The sequence below is a fragment of the Hemitrygon akajei genome, chromosome 8 (assembly GCF_048418815.1).
Source record: "Hemitrygon akajei chromosome 8, sHemAka1.3, whole genome shotgun sequence".
Taxonomy (NCBI): Eukaryota; Metazoa; Chordata; class Chondrichthyes; order Myliobatiformes; family Dasyatidae; genus Hemitrygon; species Hemitrygon akajei.
In genome coordinates this window covers 118489340-118508023 of record NC_133131.1, presented here as the reverse complement: position 1 = coordinate 118508023, position 18684 = coordinate 118489340, and the positions used below count along the sequence as shown (strand labels likewise).

Sequence of the window (18684 nt, the reverse complement as noted above, 5' to 3'; positions counted from 1 at the left end):
CCACTCTCACTGGCTGTGCAATCCAGGCACCCACATCCTCCTTGTAGCTATTTCCAAGCGCCTTAAAACTATGCTCCCTTGTGTTGGCCATTTCAGTCCTGGGAAAAGGCCTCTGACTATCCACACGATCAATGCCTCTCATCTTATACACCTTTATCAGGTCACATCTCATCCTCTGTCACTCCAAGGAGAAAAGTTGAAGTTCCCTCAATCTGCTCTCCTAAGGCATGCTCTCCAATTCAGGCAACATCTTGTAAATCTCCTCTGCACTCTCTCTATAGTATCCACATCCTTCCTGTAGTATTTTAGAAGGGCATATAGATGCAGGAAAAATGGAGGTCTATGTTGGAAGGAAGAGTCAGAGGAGAACTTGGAATTGGATAAAATGTTGGCACAACATCATGGGCCAAAGGGGCTGTACTGATCTGTATTCTACGTTCTTAAGAAATTCATCTATAATTAATGCAAGAATTTTAAGAGATTGATCCTATTGCATGTTCAGAAATGGAAAAGGATTGGGATGCTACACCAACTAGATTCCAGGAAAATCACAAACTATCCACAGCTGAATGCATGGGTAAGCAAAATCACTGAACAAGCATTGGAAACTAGTATGCTTGTGTAGGTAAATAGACAAGAAATGCTAACATAGCCCAGAGTCCACTCTGCTCTTGCCAATTGCTAAGGGATGCAAAATGTATATGACATATCAAACTCCAGAAATGGGAACTGCCAGAGACATGGCATTAGTAGACAGCAGTGACTGGATAACCACAAACCTACTGCCGGAAATTACATTTCTTCATTTAAAATAAAGTCAGGCACTGCAGTTCCACAACCATTCTTTCTTTCAGCCACATTCCATTTTAGGATTTCCTGATTTCCATATCACTTGGCTTTGTGACGGATTTTCAGTCAGAATCAGGTTTATTATGATGAGATTGTAGACAAAATGTTTATCTTGTATGTTCACTAAAGTCATCCAAGAATGCATCAATAATCTCCTGCTAATTTATTTTTACCTTAAGTTAGAAGAAATTATTAAAAAAATATTTCCATGGGGGTTATCAATCTTACCTTGTGAAAAGATACATGGAATATGCCATACTGGACATACTCTGAGCCTGCCGAAGAATCTCATTTTCTTGGTCCTCCCATCTTTCCGTTTCTGCATCTACGTCTGATGTGTGCAAACGCAGTTCCAACCCTAATTTTGCTATCTTTGCCTGCTCCTATAATTAAAACAAAAACATTTTTATTCCAGCTGTTGTTAAGCACAATACATTTAATTCAATACAGTCAGAATAAACCAGCATGGTACATACCACCTACAAATTTCAACTGGCAGAGCTAACCCACATTGTTTCTATATTGAAGAGGTCTTGCCGCAGCTGCTGGTTCTCCAAAGGAGGCTGCCCATCTGGTTTCACTCACCTGCCCTTTGTACACTGTCTTTCAAATGCCTACTTCACAATCAATGTTTACAAAGCAAAAACAAAGCATAATTCTTACCTCGGCATCTAGTTTGACTGCTTTAGCTACCTTCAGATTTGCCGTGTGCTTCTGTTTCAAACAAAGAAAATATAGTTACTTTATTCGTACAACTAGAGAGGGCAAATGATGGCCAGGAAAGCATTAATTGGTTTAAATACAAGAGCTTAAACTTAAGCAATACCATAACACACAATATCTATTCAGTATGCAAAATTCAAAGCCTATGTACAACAGCAAGTGTGCTTGAGACACAAGCAAATTAAGTATTATGGAGAATTGTAAGTTTAAGATGCTCAAATTCCAATAGCCTCCAGTAGGCTTTTCCTTCAAATTCCAAATGAATTTCATCTGTATGCAAGTAAGTAAATCTCCCCCAAGAACAGTACAATATGACAGCATTTTAGAATGTCATTTTTATTTTAAATATTGTTTATATAAAATAAATTCTTTAAAAAGTACATTGAGTAGTGAGTCAGTGTAGTTTTAGCTGGAACAGCATAATTACAAACTATGCAGCTTTTTAAAGTTGATTTTGAGCCACTGAAATTAAACTGAAAAAATATTGAACCATCTCCTAGCATGAATGGTGTTCAGTTGGCTCCTTAGTAAATTTGTTTGTTTTAATAAACATAAAAGATTTCAACTGGTGATTAATTCCATCAGGGTAGAGGTCTGGTTTCTTTCCAGTGTGTTGTTTTTAAACCAACATACAAAAGTATGCAAAAATTGAAAATATATTGGATACAATTCATGCTTGAAAATTATCATTGTGTGGTTTGGATGATTTTGAATAAATTACATTGGAAGAAAAAGTGCAAAAGCTGTGGCAAAAATCTAAGCAGGCAAGCCTGGAACTATGACATTTATAGTCTCATTTTATTGGCTTCAAATCTTATTGTGGTGTGAAAGCATTTTACCTAATACTATCTAATCTTCCACAGCACTATTATTTGGAGCTAGCTGCCAACTTATCCTATCCCTTTAGGGCAACTGCCTAATAATGTCCTTTGCAGAAAAAACTTCAATAGCCTCCAAGCAGTCTCAGGCACTAATGAAGGTTGTTGGAAGCTTCTCCAGATGGTGATTAGGAATCTTACTATTTTATCTCAAAGCAGAATCAGCAGGGTCATTTTGGATTGCCAGACAATTTCATTTCTTTATCTTTCAGAATTGTTGAATTTATGCTATTTGACCTGTAACAAATTTGAGATATGTCTATTGTAAATAACTACCGGTTTTATTTGGGCTTTCTTGAGAATGGCACTATAATATTATAGTCTTAAAGAAATCTGCCTTCTTTAAATCTGGTAACCTATGTGATTTTCAATAATCTCCACACTTTGGTGATCAGCTATTAATTTGGAGCACAACTTTTCACATATTTCACAGATAAGAACAAACATTTTAATTCATTGAAAAAGTCTTGATTTCAGAATCTACCTTTAACTGCAAGACAAGATGACAAGCTTCTTTTTTTGGTGGAGGAGGGGAGGGAATAAGTCCAAAGTCTGATATATATATAGGCAATTTTGCCTTTTAAACAACCACTGATTTGCAATCAACTATTTCATATCATTGTACAGTCAATTCTGTTGTACCCAATTCTGTGAGATGCCTAAAAATGAGTTTTAAGTTTAAACTTGATATTAACTTTAAGTTGCATTACAAACTCACCCCTGGTCTAGGTAGTGAAAGGTATGCACGCTTCTCTCCTGGGGAAACAGATGCAAATAAAGCAATGTGAATGAAACAAAATAAGTGGGGAAATTGCAGCAAAATTTCCTGCTGTTTCTTCCAATTCTTAACGCTTAAGATCTTTCAAGTACAAATTAATTATAAAACCCTTTATTGCAACAAAAACAGTGCTGCCTAATAATTATATTTAGCGTGGAGGTTTAATTTTTGCTAAAGATTCTCTCAAAAATGTTTAATCATCATAATCAGGATATATTTCTTTAAATTTAACGTGGCTTTGGTTTTAATCATTTTTCCATTTTTATTAATGTGCTCTGGTCAAATGTCATTCGTCTTCTCAAAAATGTCTTGACTTCACATCACCACAGCACAATTTTACTTCTGTTGCCCTTAGTTCTTTCTCTCTACGCCAACGGCAAATCTTCTTGAAACCATGTTTCAATGACATCCAATGAATTCTCATCATATCTGTAATTCCTTTCTCTATGTTAACATGCACACATGCTGGACTAGTAGTGTTAAAATCGGATGGGGAAGGTTTTCAATAATCGTGGTAGAAAATTCAAGGGCAGCATCCCAGGGTACACCTTCAAACAGAAACAAGTCCTACAGAACATCTTAAGTATCAACATACACAACACTGGGCAGACCAATGGTTGGATGCATGTGACTAAATCTGCATCTGCCCAAACTGGACTCCCAAACATCTATTAGCATTCTAAAAATACAGCACAATTACCTCAGTCAGAATTGAAACAGCACAGAAGTAGCTGCTGTTCCTTCATTCATATTATTTTCTTTTGATACAGTACTGCCACTGTGTACTTAAATGCCACTTGTTAAACCAGGCACAGTGATGATACAAAGCATTTCAAAAACACTTTCCTTGCCCAAATCATTATGTATCCTGTGCAGCTGCACTGCAGAGTATAATTTGTACAGACAACAGTGGGTCTACTTCTTAGAAAGAAATTGTTTTTCTGACACACAGGGAAAAAAAAGATTTCAAAACAAACCATAATTATTTATAATAAATCATTATCATTTATTATCAAAATTCAGAAAACTGCTTGTTAATTAGATTCTTCTATAATTTCATACAATGTATTAACAAAAAGATACAAAAATTTTAAATACTTCTAATACAGACCACTCCTTGCATCTTAATCTTTGGTAAATGTCACTCTTAAAGGAAGCAACTTAAGTTAACTTTGTTGAAAAACTGGTTATTTGACCTTGGCCAAATAAATAAATCTAAAATTATGTAATCTTTAAGAGTATTTGCAGGTTCAGGAAAGTTGAGTATGATGCAAACATTACTCCAGAAGCAAATGTAAACTCCATAATGCAGGCTAATAATTTTTTTAAAATATTTAGTCACATCATTCTGTAATCCCATACTAGTATATTTGCTGAAACAGTATTTTAGGTAACTATAATACTTAGGTAAGCTATGGGCCATGGTCTACATGGCCCATAGCTTGGTAGATTATGATAAATAGTGTTCTGAGTTGTCAGCACAATTTCAAGTGAACCCATTATTCTACAATATCTATTTGAAGCAAATACTTTGTTAAGATGATGTGCAGTTGACAACCTTGAGTGAATAGTTGCATTTCAGCAATCTTCACGTTCAAGTTGATGGAGTTGTTTACATGTGCACACTTACTGGCATCAAGTTTGTGGTTCAGTTTTAATCTCAAAGAGCCAATGGGGAATGAATTCTTTATTATCATGAAATATGTTAAAACAAAAATGAGTCCAGGGTGTGAAGTGAACAGTTAAAGCATTTTTTTCTCTTTTTTTTTACACAGCACCTGCACCTTACAAGAACCTGGTCTGGAAATTAAGTTCAAGTTTAATTATAATTCAGCCACACATGAATACAGCCAAACGAAACAGTGTTACTCTGCGGCCAGAGTCCAAAACATAGTACCAACAGTCACACACAGCACAAGGTACATATGGAACCTATAGGCACATGTAAGGTAGCAGTAAGATACAGTCACACACAGCACAAGGTATATATGGAACCTATAGGCACATGTAAGGTAGCAGTAAGATACAGTCACACACAGCACAAGGTACATATGGAACCTATAGGCACATGTAAGGTAGCAGTAAGATACAGTCACACACAGCACAAGGTACATATGGAACCTATAGGCACATGTAAGGTAGCAGTAAGATACAGTCACACACAGCACAAGGTACATATGGAACCTATAGGCACATGTAAGGTAGCAGTAAGATACAGTCACACACAGCACAAGGTACATATGGAACCTATAGGCACATGTAAGGTAGCAGTAAGATACAGTCACACACAGCACAAGGTACATATGGAACCTATAGGCACATGTAAAGTAGCAGTAAGATACAGTCACACACAGCACAAGGTACATATGGAACCTATAGGCACATGTAAGGTAGCAGTAAGATACAGTCACACACAGCACAAGGTACATATGGAACCTATAGGCACATGTAAGGTAGCAGTAAGATACAGTCACACACAGCACAAGGTACATATGGAACCTATAGGCACATGTAAAGTAGCAGTAAGATACAGTCACACACAGCACAAGGTACATATGGAACCTATAGGCACATGTAAGGTAGCAGTAAGATACAGTCACACACAGCACAAGGTACATATGGAACCTATAGGCACATGTAAGGTAGCAGTAAGATACAGTCACACACAGCACAAGGTACATATGGAACCTATAGGCACATGTAAGGTAGCAGTAAGATACAGTCACACACAGCACAAGGTACATATGGAACCTATAGGCACATGTAAGGTAGCAGTAAGATACAGTCACACACAGCACAAGGTACATATGGAACCTATAGGCACATGTAAGGTAGCAGTAAGATACAGTCACACAAAAAAATATGGTCCTTGCGTCCATGAATGTTGAGGCAGTCTGCAGTCTGCTTGTCTTCTGCCAAGTAAACACTGGGAGGCAGCATTGCGTCCAGCCCACTCTGCTGGTGTGCCAGACTCCAATGCCACCCCTGGGCAGCTGCAAACAGTCAACAACACGGCTTAAGGCCTAGTTCTTGCTACAACCAAGGCAAAACAGCTCCCCCGTCGTTCGCCAAAAAACCAAAGAGTTGGACTTGTAGCATTCCACACCACCAATGTCCAACAGGGTGTTACAATTGCAAGAAAAGCAACCAAGATGATCACTCGCTGTTAGACTGCACAGCTCCTTTACGCACTGATGCCTGTCTGTCGCAGTTGGCATCACTCCTCATCATCCAAATCCTTCCGTTTCTCCACCAACTCATTGATACGTTAAGTTCTTAATGTCCAGCAGGGTCTTGTGTCTTATTAAAAAACTTTTAATAAAGACGATGCCGCCTTTGGTTGGCCTCATAGAAACCACTGCACCCGAGCGCGTCATTTTTCTGAAATTATGCTGCATACACAATGGATCTATTTGTCACACAAGTGGAATTTATGTTAATTCCAATGAATTAACTCATTCTATGACAGAAGTGGCGGGGAAAGGGGGAGGGTCGTTGAACATCGGTAAATGTCATGTCAACCACTTTTCAAGTAGTCTCACAATAGTAGTCTCACAGTTTCTTTAATAATACAATGCTCATATCCCCTCAACATCCACTCTTGAGGTCTCTGGGCCACCAACTATGAGAAGGCCTATGGGGGTAGGATTAAGGTGGTCAGGAATCTAATAATTTCTGCCCATCTGAACATAAGGATTCTTAGCAGTCTGGAGAAATGGAGAGATCTTGGGGTCTGTGTCTATAGATCCCTCAAAGTTACCATGCAAGTTGATAGAGTGGTTAAGAAGGTGTACGGTGTGTTGGCTTTCATTAGTCAATGGACTGAGTTCAAGAGCTACTGGGTAATGTTGCAGTTCTATTGAACACTTGAAGTGTTGTATTCATTTCTGGTCACCTCATTATAGGAAGGGTGTGGAATCTTAAAAGAGGGTGCAGAGGTGATTCACAAGGATGCTGCCTGTATTAGAGAGCATGTCTTTGAGGAAAGTTTGAGTGAGCTAGGGAGTGAGCTTTTCTCTTTGGAGCAAAGAAGGTCAAGAGGTGATGATAACAGGCATGAATAGAGTGGACAGCTTGCACTGTTCCCTCAGAGTGGCTAATACACATGCACATAATTTTAAGGTGATTTGAGGAAAGTAGGGGGGAGTCAAAGGTCTTTGTTTTTTGACAGTGTGTGGAATGCACTGCCCGGCTGACGGTACAGGGAGATACGTTAGGGACATTCCAGAGACTCATTAGCATGTGGAAGGAAGCAAAGTGGCTGTGTGTGAGGAAGGGGTTAGATTAATCTTCAAGTAGTTATAAAAGTTGGCACAACACCATGGACTGAAGGACCTGTACCGTTTTATGTAATTAAGTCAGGAAAATGTGATGGAAGGATACATATAAGTATATATTATTAATAACTTATGTTAGAGTGATGAGAATTAGAATTAATCTGTCAAATAAGGTATGTTATAGTAGAGAAATACATCTGAATGCTGTTGTAGGACACTATTTGGTAATGAATTAATTGTGTCGAGGAGGATCAGCTTCAATGACTGTTCTGCATTCTTCAGTTGTCCATGGTGAAATGGGTCCCAGACAGAGCAGAGATTGGGGTAAAAATGGGCTTCAGAGATTGTAGTGATTGGGGTACAGATGGATTCTAGATATAGCAGAGATTGATCTACAACCTGGTTCTAGAGGTAGCACTGACTGGTTATAAATAGGTTTCAAACATAGTTGAGATGTGGTACAGATTGTTTCCAGAGATCGTGGTGATGAACATACAAGTGAGTAACAGATGAGTTCCAGTGGTAATAATGATTGGAGTATGTCATACGTGGATCTAAGACTAGTTTGGATTGAAATGGAAGAGACCTCTTGAATATCATACATCTCTCAAAATGTTTTAGCAGGACTCCTGATTAAGTGCTGATACAATGCCAGTAGATGGCGATGTTGTACCATGAAGAATCTGCTGTGACACCATTCTTAATTCTGAATCTTATCCCTATTTTGCTCATAACAAGTCACTTGAAAATACCACAAGAGAATGTGCCATGGATTCTATTATTATTATATAGAACTGAAAAGCTCAAGATAACTTACAGTTCCAGGGTTCCTTAAATTAATGTGTCAAATTTTGGATTTACATTTGAATTAATTAATTACCAAATAGTAAACTCAGATTAATAATTACAGCTTAGAAGATAAAGCCTCTCTTGTTAGTGTTTATTAATATACAATATGAGTAAGCAACTATCTTAAGCACTAATGGGTGCTACATTTCTGACTCACAGCACCAATGTTCAGCACTACCAATGTACTTTAGTTTGAATATTCACTCGCCTCAGACTCTGCTCTTACTACAGTTAGCGTTTTTTCATCTTTAAAATATGTACATCTACAGAAATTTAATTGCAACATTCAGATACCGAGTTACATGAAAATGCATAATGTGATATTTCTTTAAGTAGAATAACCACTCTAAGGAGGAAAGAAAATCACTTTGCCAGATTGGGGCATGAAGGGAATTTAATCTGCGGTTTTCTTATCATCTTGCAAATATTAAAGTTGGATCGTATCAGATATTCGGTGAGAGCCGAGTCATACTGCATTGTATTATTAAGATACCAATATGCTCAAGAAAAGAGTAGACTTAGGTAGTTACATAAATTTCAGAAGATTTTGATATTGTCCTTGAAGGGTAGAACACTTGTCAGGGTTGAACAGAGATGACAAGCTATATCCCATTACTACTACACAGAACAAACCAATCATTATATGCATAGCCAAAGGAAGAAGAGAGTTGAGATTACTAGATGAAACTCAACTTGGTATGTGCCAACTACAAGATGAACTAAATTTAGTACTGGGCTTCACAATATGCAGGAAAAGAATGTAGTCATTTCCTATGGAATGGAATGAAGCTGGTTTGAAGCTGGAATGAGAAAACTTAGTCCCTCAAGCCAATATAACGTTCTGTGCTCTTGTACTGCAGATTAGACCTGGCAGATCAAAAATAAAGATCTGGAAGCCTAATACTCCATCATTTTAACTTTCAGGAAAGATGTTAACTTTCTCAATAACTGTTGCAGGAATGACCTTATAAAATATAAATATCAGGTTAGTGGGGTGGAGTGGCTGGTTGTTGATTATTCTAAATATCTTTGGCTGTCCTGTAAGAAACTGGTGGCACCAATTCAAAATTTGCAGAATAAAAGCTTAATAGGTGTATTATATGACACAAAGTCCCCCGAAACAGTTGATCATCTGTCACATAGTATACAGGTTATGCTTTTACAATATCCAATGTGGCCATTACAGGGTAAATGCTGAGATGTTTCCACCAGTTGGAGAGTTTCACATGAGGGGCCAGAGTTTTAAGTAAGACTGTAGATCTTAGGTATGGAATTAGGATGTTCAGCCCATCGTGTCTGCTCTGCTATTCAATCATGGCTGATTTATTTTCTCTCTCAACCCCGTTCACCTGCCTTCTCCCCATAACCTCCACTTTAAATATACTTAATGTCTTGGCCTCCACTGCCATCAGTGGCAATGAATTCCACAAATTTACCACTCCCTAGCTGATGAAATTGCTCCTCATCTATGTTCTAAAGCAGGGGTTCGCAACATGGGGTCCACGGGCCCCTTGTGTAATGGTATTGATCCGTGGCATAAAAATGTTTGAGAACCCCTGTTCTAAAGGGTCCCCAATCTATTCTGAAATTGTGCTCTCCAGTCCTAGACTTTCTCACTATTAAAAACATCTACTCCATGACCACTCTATCCAGCCTTTCAATATTTAGTAGTTCCAATGAGATCCCCCCTCATTTTTCCAAACTCCAGTGAGGACAGGCCCAGAGCCATCAAACACTTCAAATGTTAACCCTTCCATTCTGGGATTATTCCTGTAAACTTCCTCTGACCAAACCCAATGCCAGCGCACTCTTGTTTAGATATGGGAGCCCAAAATCGCTCACAATACTCTAAGCATTATGAAACCTCAGCACTGCATTTTAAATTCGAGTCTTCTCAAAATGAACCAGAATCAGAAGCAGGTTCAATATCACTGGCACATCATGAAATTTGTTGTTTCGTGGCAGCAGTACATCGCAATACATAATAAATAAAATCCATAAACTACAGTAAGAAATATATTTTAAAAATAAATAGTGCGAATAGAGAGCAAAAAAATGAGGCAGTGTACAGAGATTGCTATCCGTTCAGTAATCTGATGGCAGAGGGGAAGAAGCTGTTCCCGAAACGTTGAGTGTGTGTCTTCAGGCTCCTGTTAGTAGCAATGGGAACAGGGCATGTCCTGGGAGATTGTGATCTTTAATTAATGATGACTTTTTGAGGTTTCACCATTTGAAGATGTCCTTGAAAGCCAGGGAGTTGCTAAGCTTGTAACTTTCTGCAGCTTTTTCCAGTCCAGTGACTCACTCCTCCATATCAGACAGTGATATAACCAGTTAGAATACTCTACATCTGTAGATATTTACAAGAGTCTTTTGTGTCATACCAGGTCTCCTCAAACTCCTGATGAGGTAAAGCTGCTGTTGAGCCCAGGGTAGATCAGAGATGCTAGCACCCAGGAACTTGAAACGTTCACCCTTTCCACCGCGGATCCTTCGATGAGGACTGGTGTGTGTTCCCTCAACTTCCCCTTCCTGAAGTCCACCATCGATTCCTTGCTATTACTGCCATTGAGTGCAAGTTTGTTGTTACAACATTGCTCAATCAGCCAATCTATCTCACTCCAGTACACATCCTCGTTACCATCTGAAATTCTGCCAACAATAGTTGAGTCACCGGCAAATTTATAGTTGCGTTTCAGCTGTGCCTAGCCAAGGGTGTAGAGAAAATAGAGTTGTGGGCTAAGCACAACTTGAAGTGTGCCAGTGTTGACTGACAGCGAGGAGGAGATGTCAGTTCCGATCTGCATTTCCTCTGGTCTCCCACTGAGGAAGTGAAAGATCCAGTTGCACAGGGCGGCACAGTGGATCAGGTTCTGGAGTTTGTTGATTATTACTGAGGGGATGATTGTGTTGAATGCTGAGCTGTAATCAACAAAGAGCAAGCTGACATAGGTATTGCTGTTGTCCCAATGATCCAAGGTCGAGTGAAAAGCCAGTGAGATCTCTTCCGCTGTGGCCCTATTGTGGCGATAGGCAAATTGCACTGGGTCCAGGTCCTTACTCAGGCAACACTTGATTCTGACCATCACCAACCTCTCAAGGCACAGCAGATGTTAACGCCACTGGGCTGTAGCCATTGAGGCAGCTCACCCTGCTCTTCTTGAGCAGCGGTAGACTGTTGCCCTTTTGAAGCAGGTCGAAACCTCTGACTGCATCACTGAGAGGCTGAAGATGTTCTTGAACTCTCCCACTAGTTGGTTGGCACAGGTTTTCAGTGTCCTATCAGGCACACCAAGACCGCCTGACACTTTGTGAGGGTTCACCCACTCAGAAAGCCTCCTAGACAGATCTGCTGCACGGATTTGCACCGGTATAGTCTTATTCTCTCTTTCAAAGCATAGTGTTGAGCTCATCTGGGAGTGAAGCATCACAGTCGATCATAATGGCAAGCTTTCTGTCTCTAATTTCAAAAAGAATTATTTTTTTCACTCTTCAAATGCCCTTTGTATGGACGTTGTATAGTTCTGAATCACCAGTCTAGAATGCCACATACCTAACCCTCAGCAGACTATGAATCTCCTGGTTCACCCACAGCTTTTGGCATAGGTATGTCCAGTATGTTCCCAAAGGCACACAGGTCTTGACGAAGTCAGTGACAAATGTGGCATTTTCGAAGAAGAATTCCTGAATATGCCAGTTTACTGACTCAAAGCAGTCCTACACATGCTCCTTCGCCTCCCTTGACCATATCTTCTTGGTCTTCACAACTGGTGCTGCAGGCTTCAGACTCTGCCTATACACCAGGGGTACACGTACAGCCAAGTGATCAGACTCTCCAAAGGCAGGCATGGGATAGTATGATCAGCATTTTTGATGGTGGTGTAACAGTGGTCAAGTGTGTTGGCACCTCTGGTGCCAACAAATAGATAACCAATGAATGCCACTTTTACATTCTAAACTTTACAGTCAACATTTGCAACAGTCATAATGTACTACTTACTTTTTTAAAAATATTGTAATTCTTTAGAATTCATTTGCTTTTCCTCAGAATCCACATTGCACAGGAGCTAAATGAGAATTCAATTTCAATACAAAGAACACTTAAACCTTAGACTATTCACCTCTACGGCCTTCAAACACATCATTGATTTCTTTCAGCAGGATGGACATATCATTCAGTTGTGACTCCCAGGCCTCACAAAAGACTTCTAGATTCTCCCTGGCAATCTTACTAGAAGGGTGAAGAGCCAAGGTCTGTGCAGCTGAAATGATCTGAGAACAAAACAGAATAATTTACCTGACAATACAAAGGACAAGCAGGTATTATTAAAGATGTAAGGACAGTAAGCCTTGGAACTGTGCGCATCCTGCATGCAGAGACTAAATAAAAATGTTTAGACCGGGATTTAAGCCGTGAACTGAATTTAAAGGATAGCTTTGAGTGGCAGTCGTAAGAAAATTATATTCTTTTAAAGCATAACATTAAACCAAACAACATAGATAATAAGATCTGGATTTAAGCTGTGGACTGAATTTAGAGGACACCTTTGTGTGGCAATCATAAGAAACTTGTTGCTAAGCATAAAATTAAAGCAATCACCAACATAGATAATAAGATGGTCACAGTCTAGATCCATGAAGCAGTGCGGTCTTGCTTCAGCACAAAAGGCCATGGTTTCACTGACTTAATGACTCCAGTCTCATCCTATGAGGAACTGTTAAACAAAATTTAACTATTTCCTCATTCAAGGAAACGTTTGGTCCCATTTGTAGTTTTTTTTTGTCATATTTATATCTTCTAACCATTCACTGAGAATCAATGTGAATAAAAGTTGGGAAATAATTCCCTGTTCACCCACCCCATTTGTCTGGTGCATGGAATATGGTGTATTGAAAACTAACTGGGAAGGTTAAAATGCATATTCTTAAAAAAATTTGAGGTTCAAAGTTATGAACTAAAAGAAACTCTTGACTGATCAAAACAGATGTAAACCCACACCCTCAAACTAAGTATCATGCACACTACACAAACTTACTACAAACCGTCCCTGGAAGATAATAAACAAAAAATAGCGCCATACCTGTGGACCAATGACCTGAAACGTTTCTTCTGCATGTAAACAAGTAATTTCCAAGGGTTCATTTCCTGAAATGTGTCGCAGCAATCGAGAAGTCTGCATGGAGGGGGTGGTGGAAGAAAGTACAACAGCAAATTAATTCAACATCTGATTTCCTCACGGTGTAACAAAATTCAGCTTAGATTCCAGTTAGCGCAACTGTAATAAAACACATGCTCCGCTAGGGTTTCATTCCTTAAAAATAATCATTAGACGTCACTGACCCTTGGACTTTTTCCCTGTATGACATAAATATTATGAATTTAATGCAGAAGAGTATTATATCACTGAAATGGCATGTTAGAATCCATAATTTCAAATCCTATATTGGCATGTTGTTTAAGTGCATTTAATCGGGGTGTTACGTATTCAGGCAACAATAAATACATGAGTTAGGCAGGGGTTTTATAACAAATAGCACGTTTATTAAACACTGAAAACAAATCCCCCAAAAGCAAACAAATCACTAACGCAACCGGAAATCAGCTGCTGTGCGGCAGCTTAAACAGTCCTTAAAGCGATGTTGCAAAAACAGTTCTTTAAAGTGATTTTGCCAAAAGTTCAAAATGCTCACAGTCCATTTAAGGGAGAGACTTTTTAAGACGATTTAAATTCTCTTTCACGTTGTTTTTCTTCAGTCCCCGAAGCCAAACTTTTCCCACGAAGAATTTTATGAAACAAAACGGCTCAAAGGCACTGACCTTTCCTTTACCGCACTATTCTCAATCCTTTCTGGAATCCCAGGGATTAACACGAGAATAGTCAACGAAATCCTTCCGAAATGAGGATCAAACAAAGGTCGAACCTGTTTCACCGTCGAAATCGATTCTCCTCGATCTTTAACTCCCGAACTCCGATCTTCACTCTCCACTGATTCTCAACTAGCAGTATTGTAAAGAAACTGCTGGCAATGACCTTTTAAACTTTAGGCATTAGATAAAACTTCATCTTTCAACTAAACTGCGTCATCACATTAAATCACGCAGCGGCATGAAGTCAACATGGCAAATCCAGCCACGAACTGCCCCTCCTCACAGGGAGGGGTCCTCCTTTTATACCCTGTAAAAAAAAACTGTCACATGATCTCTACTGGTGGGAAAATGACGTCACTCCACCATCACAAGACCATTACCTCAAGTCCAGTATAGCTTCAATCCCAGTCACGTGACAAGGGTACCACTGTCACGGGTCACAAGTACGTAACAGGGGTGTATTTATTGGCTGACACCAGAAAGACACTCAGGTGATTTAAACCCCAATAAATTCATCATCGTCCATAAAAGTAAACCACCCCCTTTTCCTGAATGGCCTGCACAACACCAGGAAAAGTTGCATTCTTAAAGCTCTCTGGAATAAGCAAGCAGCTAAGCTTTGGACCTAATTGCTTTTGTCGTTATGTGCATCCTTAAGAGTGGGGTACACACCCTGAGAACACTTTAATTTTAAAAAGGTGTACGTTCAACAGCAACTCTTCTGCTCTTGGGGCCCTGCTACTTTGTACTTGGTGAATTATGTCAAAAAGACATTTGATGTTCAAGACTTGTTATGTTGCCTAGCTACAGCTAATCTTCTAATACTTTCCCTCCTGCAGTGCTTATGACATCACTCTCTGTCTCTTAATCAAAGACTGACTCATTTTTCTGTCCATTGCAGATTCCCTCTTAGTCTGATTTGTGTACTCTGTGGACGTGGATTATACAGTAACCAATAAAATGACGGGATCCAGCTGCAGTAATTTATATGCATTTGAGAAATAAACTGCATAAGAGCGAGCAGTACGTTAACTGCTGGTGGTGGGAAACAGAGATCAGTAATTATTAAAGCAATTGAATTTTGAGGCACCTATGAAAGGGTGAATTCCAATGAGACAACATTGACAGGAGGGGAACTGAAAGAAAAGGCCCTCTGCAACTAAAAGTGAAGTTTTCCACATCCACTATTATAGGTACAGGTGAAAAAGTTATTCTGTCATGGAAGTATGGTAGGGTAAGACTGCCAATATTTGATATAAATGTAATCCAGCCCACAGTGTGCATTACATAGTGAATGCCCTAAATAAAGTGCCTGCATAGAAGATGACAGGACCAGGAAAAAAAGGGTTCACAATTTACCTGGTTCAGGTGTTTTTTTTTGTCTTTCTGTCATAGCTGCCAATGTGAAAGGGTTTGGAGTATCATGACCAATTCCTGCTGTGCCACCTTCAACTAAGTGCACACCATGCACCCATTCATTCACAGAGAAGCAAACTTTCTTAACTATGAAAAAGGGTCTAGTGCTTTCCTGCTGTATATGATTAATAAATTCTTCTCAGGCTTCCAACTCCACCATCTTCATCAGGGATGATGCCAGGGCATATCTAGTCCAGTGGTATTTATAACCCTGTGGTCCGTCCCTCCCAATTGGTTACTCCTTGTCCCATTGGTATGGCACTGTAGTTGAAGTCCATCATATGACCATTACAAAGGTAATGTTCTGCCACCGCTGACTTCCCTGAGTAAACCAAATGGTTACACCTCCCAAGCTCCTTGATGTGGGTTTCCACCACGTGCCCTGTCTGGCCGATATACACTGTTCTCCATTCACAGGAAATGCTGTAAAAACTCGCCGATCTGAGTCCCAGGTCATCTTTGACCGGTATAAACTGTGATTTGAGCTTCCTTACAGGTCTGTAAATGGTATTAATCCACTATTTCTTCAGGATCCTGGTGATCCTTCCAGAAACCGTGGGAATATAGAGAAGACAGGAGGTAGAGAGGGGTTCCTCCTCGTTGTTTCCTGATTTTTCCATTGGATCTTTTAAGGGCCCAATTGACTTCCTTCACCTTGTAGCTATTCTTATGCTAATGGCTTTTGGGATCGCCTGGTAAAGAAAGCTATTGAAATAAAACTAGAGGAAAAACATTTTAACAAAGACGAAGGTCTTGCTCTAAGTAAGAACTGGAATACAAATTTAAACAAGGTGGGAGAGCAGAAACCTGACTGGATGAGGACTAACCAATCAGGAGGGATGGACGACAGGGGTATAAATACCACTGGATTAGACGTATCCAGGCATCATCCCTGATGAAGACGGCGGATTTTGTTATTGAAACGTCGGTTATAATCAATACCTGTACCCAGCTGGAAGCCCGAGAAGAGCTTATTTACTTAGATAAGTTAACTTGGAAAAGATTTTCAACTGATATGCTGATACAATAATGAATTAAAGAACATTTTGTCTGTGCAGATAGCACCACAGTCATCACTCAGAAGGCCAAGATGCTGGACAGTTGAATCGTTTAGATCAGACCATCCACTATAAATGAGGAAGCAATCGATCGCCTCGATCAAGTAGACATCAACCATGAGATGGACTCTCTTCCCCAAGAAGAGGAAATCAAGAAAGCAATAGGTCAGCTGTCAAGTGGCAAGACTCCCTGAGCAGATGCTATACTAGCAGAGGTCTACAAAACAGGAGCTTCACTCATCACCAGCAAACTGACAGAGCTCTTCCAGTCCTTCTGGGAGAAGGGTCGGATTCTGCAAGAAATGAAAGATGATTCATCGTACACCTGTACAAGAGGAAGGGAAACCACCAATCAGGTGGTAACCACAGAGGCATCACTTTGCTCTCAGTAGCTGGGAAAATCTTAGCCAAAGCCCTGCTTGACATCTGGACGAGGTCACCTCCCAGAAAGTCAGTGTGGCTTCAGGAAGAGGAACTATCAACATGACCTTTGCTGCGAGACAACTCCAGGAAAATTGCCAGGAGTAGAACCGACAGTTCTACACCACCTTTATCGATCTTTCCAAGGCCTTCGACACCTTGAGCCAAGGTGTTGAAGATCATGGCAAAATTTGGTTGCCCTGGCAGATTCATCAGCATGGTCAGCCCATGATGGTGACTGTTCTGTTGCTTTCTCAATCACAAATGGGGTCAAGCAGGGATGCGTGCTAGTGCACACCCTCTTCAGCATAAAGGTTGCTAACTGATGCATACCAGGACAGTGATCCTGGAACCCACATCAAACATAGGATGGATGTAAGCTGTTCCACTTGCGCAGACTTCAAGCTGTTACTAAGGTCAAAGAGATGGTGTTGAGAGACTTCCTATTCACTGACGACTACACTCTGAATCCATCATGCAGGACATCACTGACAAATTTTCCACTACGTGTGACAATGTCAGTCTCACCACCAGCGCCAATATGATGGAATAAAGCTGTCCTTATTGATGGGACAGCAGTGGAATAGGTGAGCTGTTTCAAGCTGCTGGGTATCAACATCTCTGAAGATCTATCCTAGGCCGAACATATTGACACAATTGCAAAGAAGGCACAGGAGTGGCCATATTTAATTAGGAGTCTGAGGAAAGTTGACATGTCACCAAAGACTCTAGCACACTTCTACCGTGGAAAGCATTCTAACTGGTTGCATCACTACCTGATATGAAGGGACAACTGCACAGGATCATAAAAAGCTGCAGAGGGTTGTAACCTCAGCCAGCTCCACCATGGACACTAGCAAGGGCATATTCAAATGCTGACGCACACTTAACATTTTTCCCCCCTCCGCCTTTAGAATTCCGAACAGTTCATGAATGCATGAACACTACCTCACTATTTTTGCTCTCCCTTTGCACTATGTTTATTTTTTCAATATATATTTCTTATTGTAATTTATAGTATACTGTATTTTATGTATTGCACTATACAACAAATTTCACAATATTTGTCAGTGATAGTAAAACTGATTCTGATTCTGTTACTAACGTGCTGTACTCACAAGGCTCCCTGATATTTACACTTGATGGTTACTACAGGTGTTTGTTCACTCACTCCTTAAGACCAAATGCTAACATTAACAAACTTCCAGTCCTGATTTTAAAAAGCAGCATCAGTTTATTAGAAGAAATAAATCCGTAAACTCTGATAATCTTGGAGACGATGTGGAATTTCTAGAAGCCACAAATCCCAATTCAGAGGCTAAGATCTACAACACATTCCATATATTTATCCCACATGCACATTCAACAGTTTCAGAACCAAACATATTTCAACCCCCACCTCAGAGAGCTGTTCCTTTTGCTCAGACAGTTTGCTGGTACTTTCAGCCAGCGCCTCTAAATTTCCTTCAACCCCAGAGGCCTTCAGTTCTTTGAGGACAACGTGCTCTGTGTAACATTTCAGAAGCTCTCCTGCTGACTCCAAAGCTGTATTTTGAAGCTAAGGAAG

At 39.8% G+C, this 18684-nt stretch overlaps 1 protein-coding gene across 1 annotated transcript in view; it reads right to left on the bottom strand.

The window, feature by feature from the left end:
• The window catches only part of ctnnal1 (catenin (cadherin-associated protein), alpha-like 1), a 285831-nt gene that overhangs the window by 12001 nt on the left and 255146 nt on the right, over positions 1 to 18684 (bottom strand). The window contains exons 9-14 of the mRNA XM_073054452.1: positions 18517 to 18675; positions 13436 to 13528; positions 12476 to 12626; positions 3169 to 3206; positions 1513 to 1563; positions 1078 to 1232 (exon numbers count right to left, since the gene is read on the bottom strand). Coding sequence (XP_072910553.1) covers positions 1078 to 1232; positions 1513 to 1563; positions 3169 to 3206; positions 12476 to 12626; positions 13436 to 13528; positions 18517 to 18675 — 647 coding nt within the window. The remainder of the gene's footprint in view (positions 1 to 1077; positions 1233 to 1512; positions 1564 to 3168; positions 3207 to 12475; positions 12627 to 13435; positions 13529 to 18516; positions 18676 to 18684) is intronic.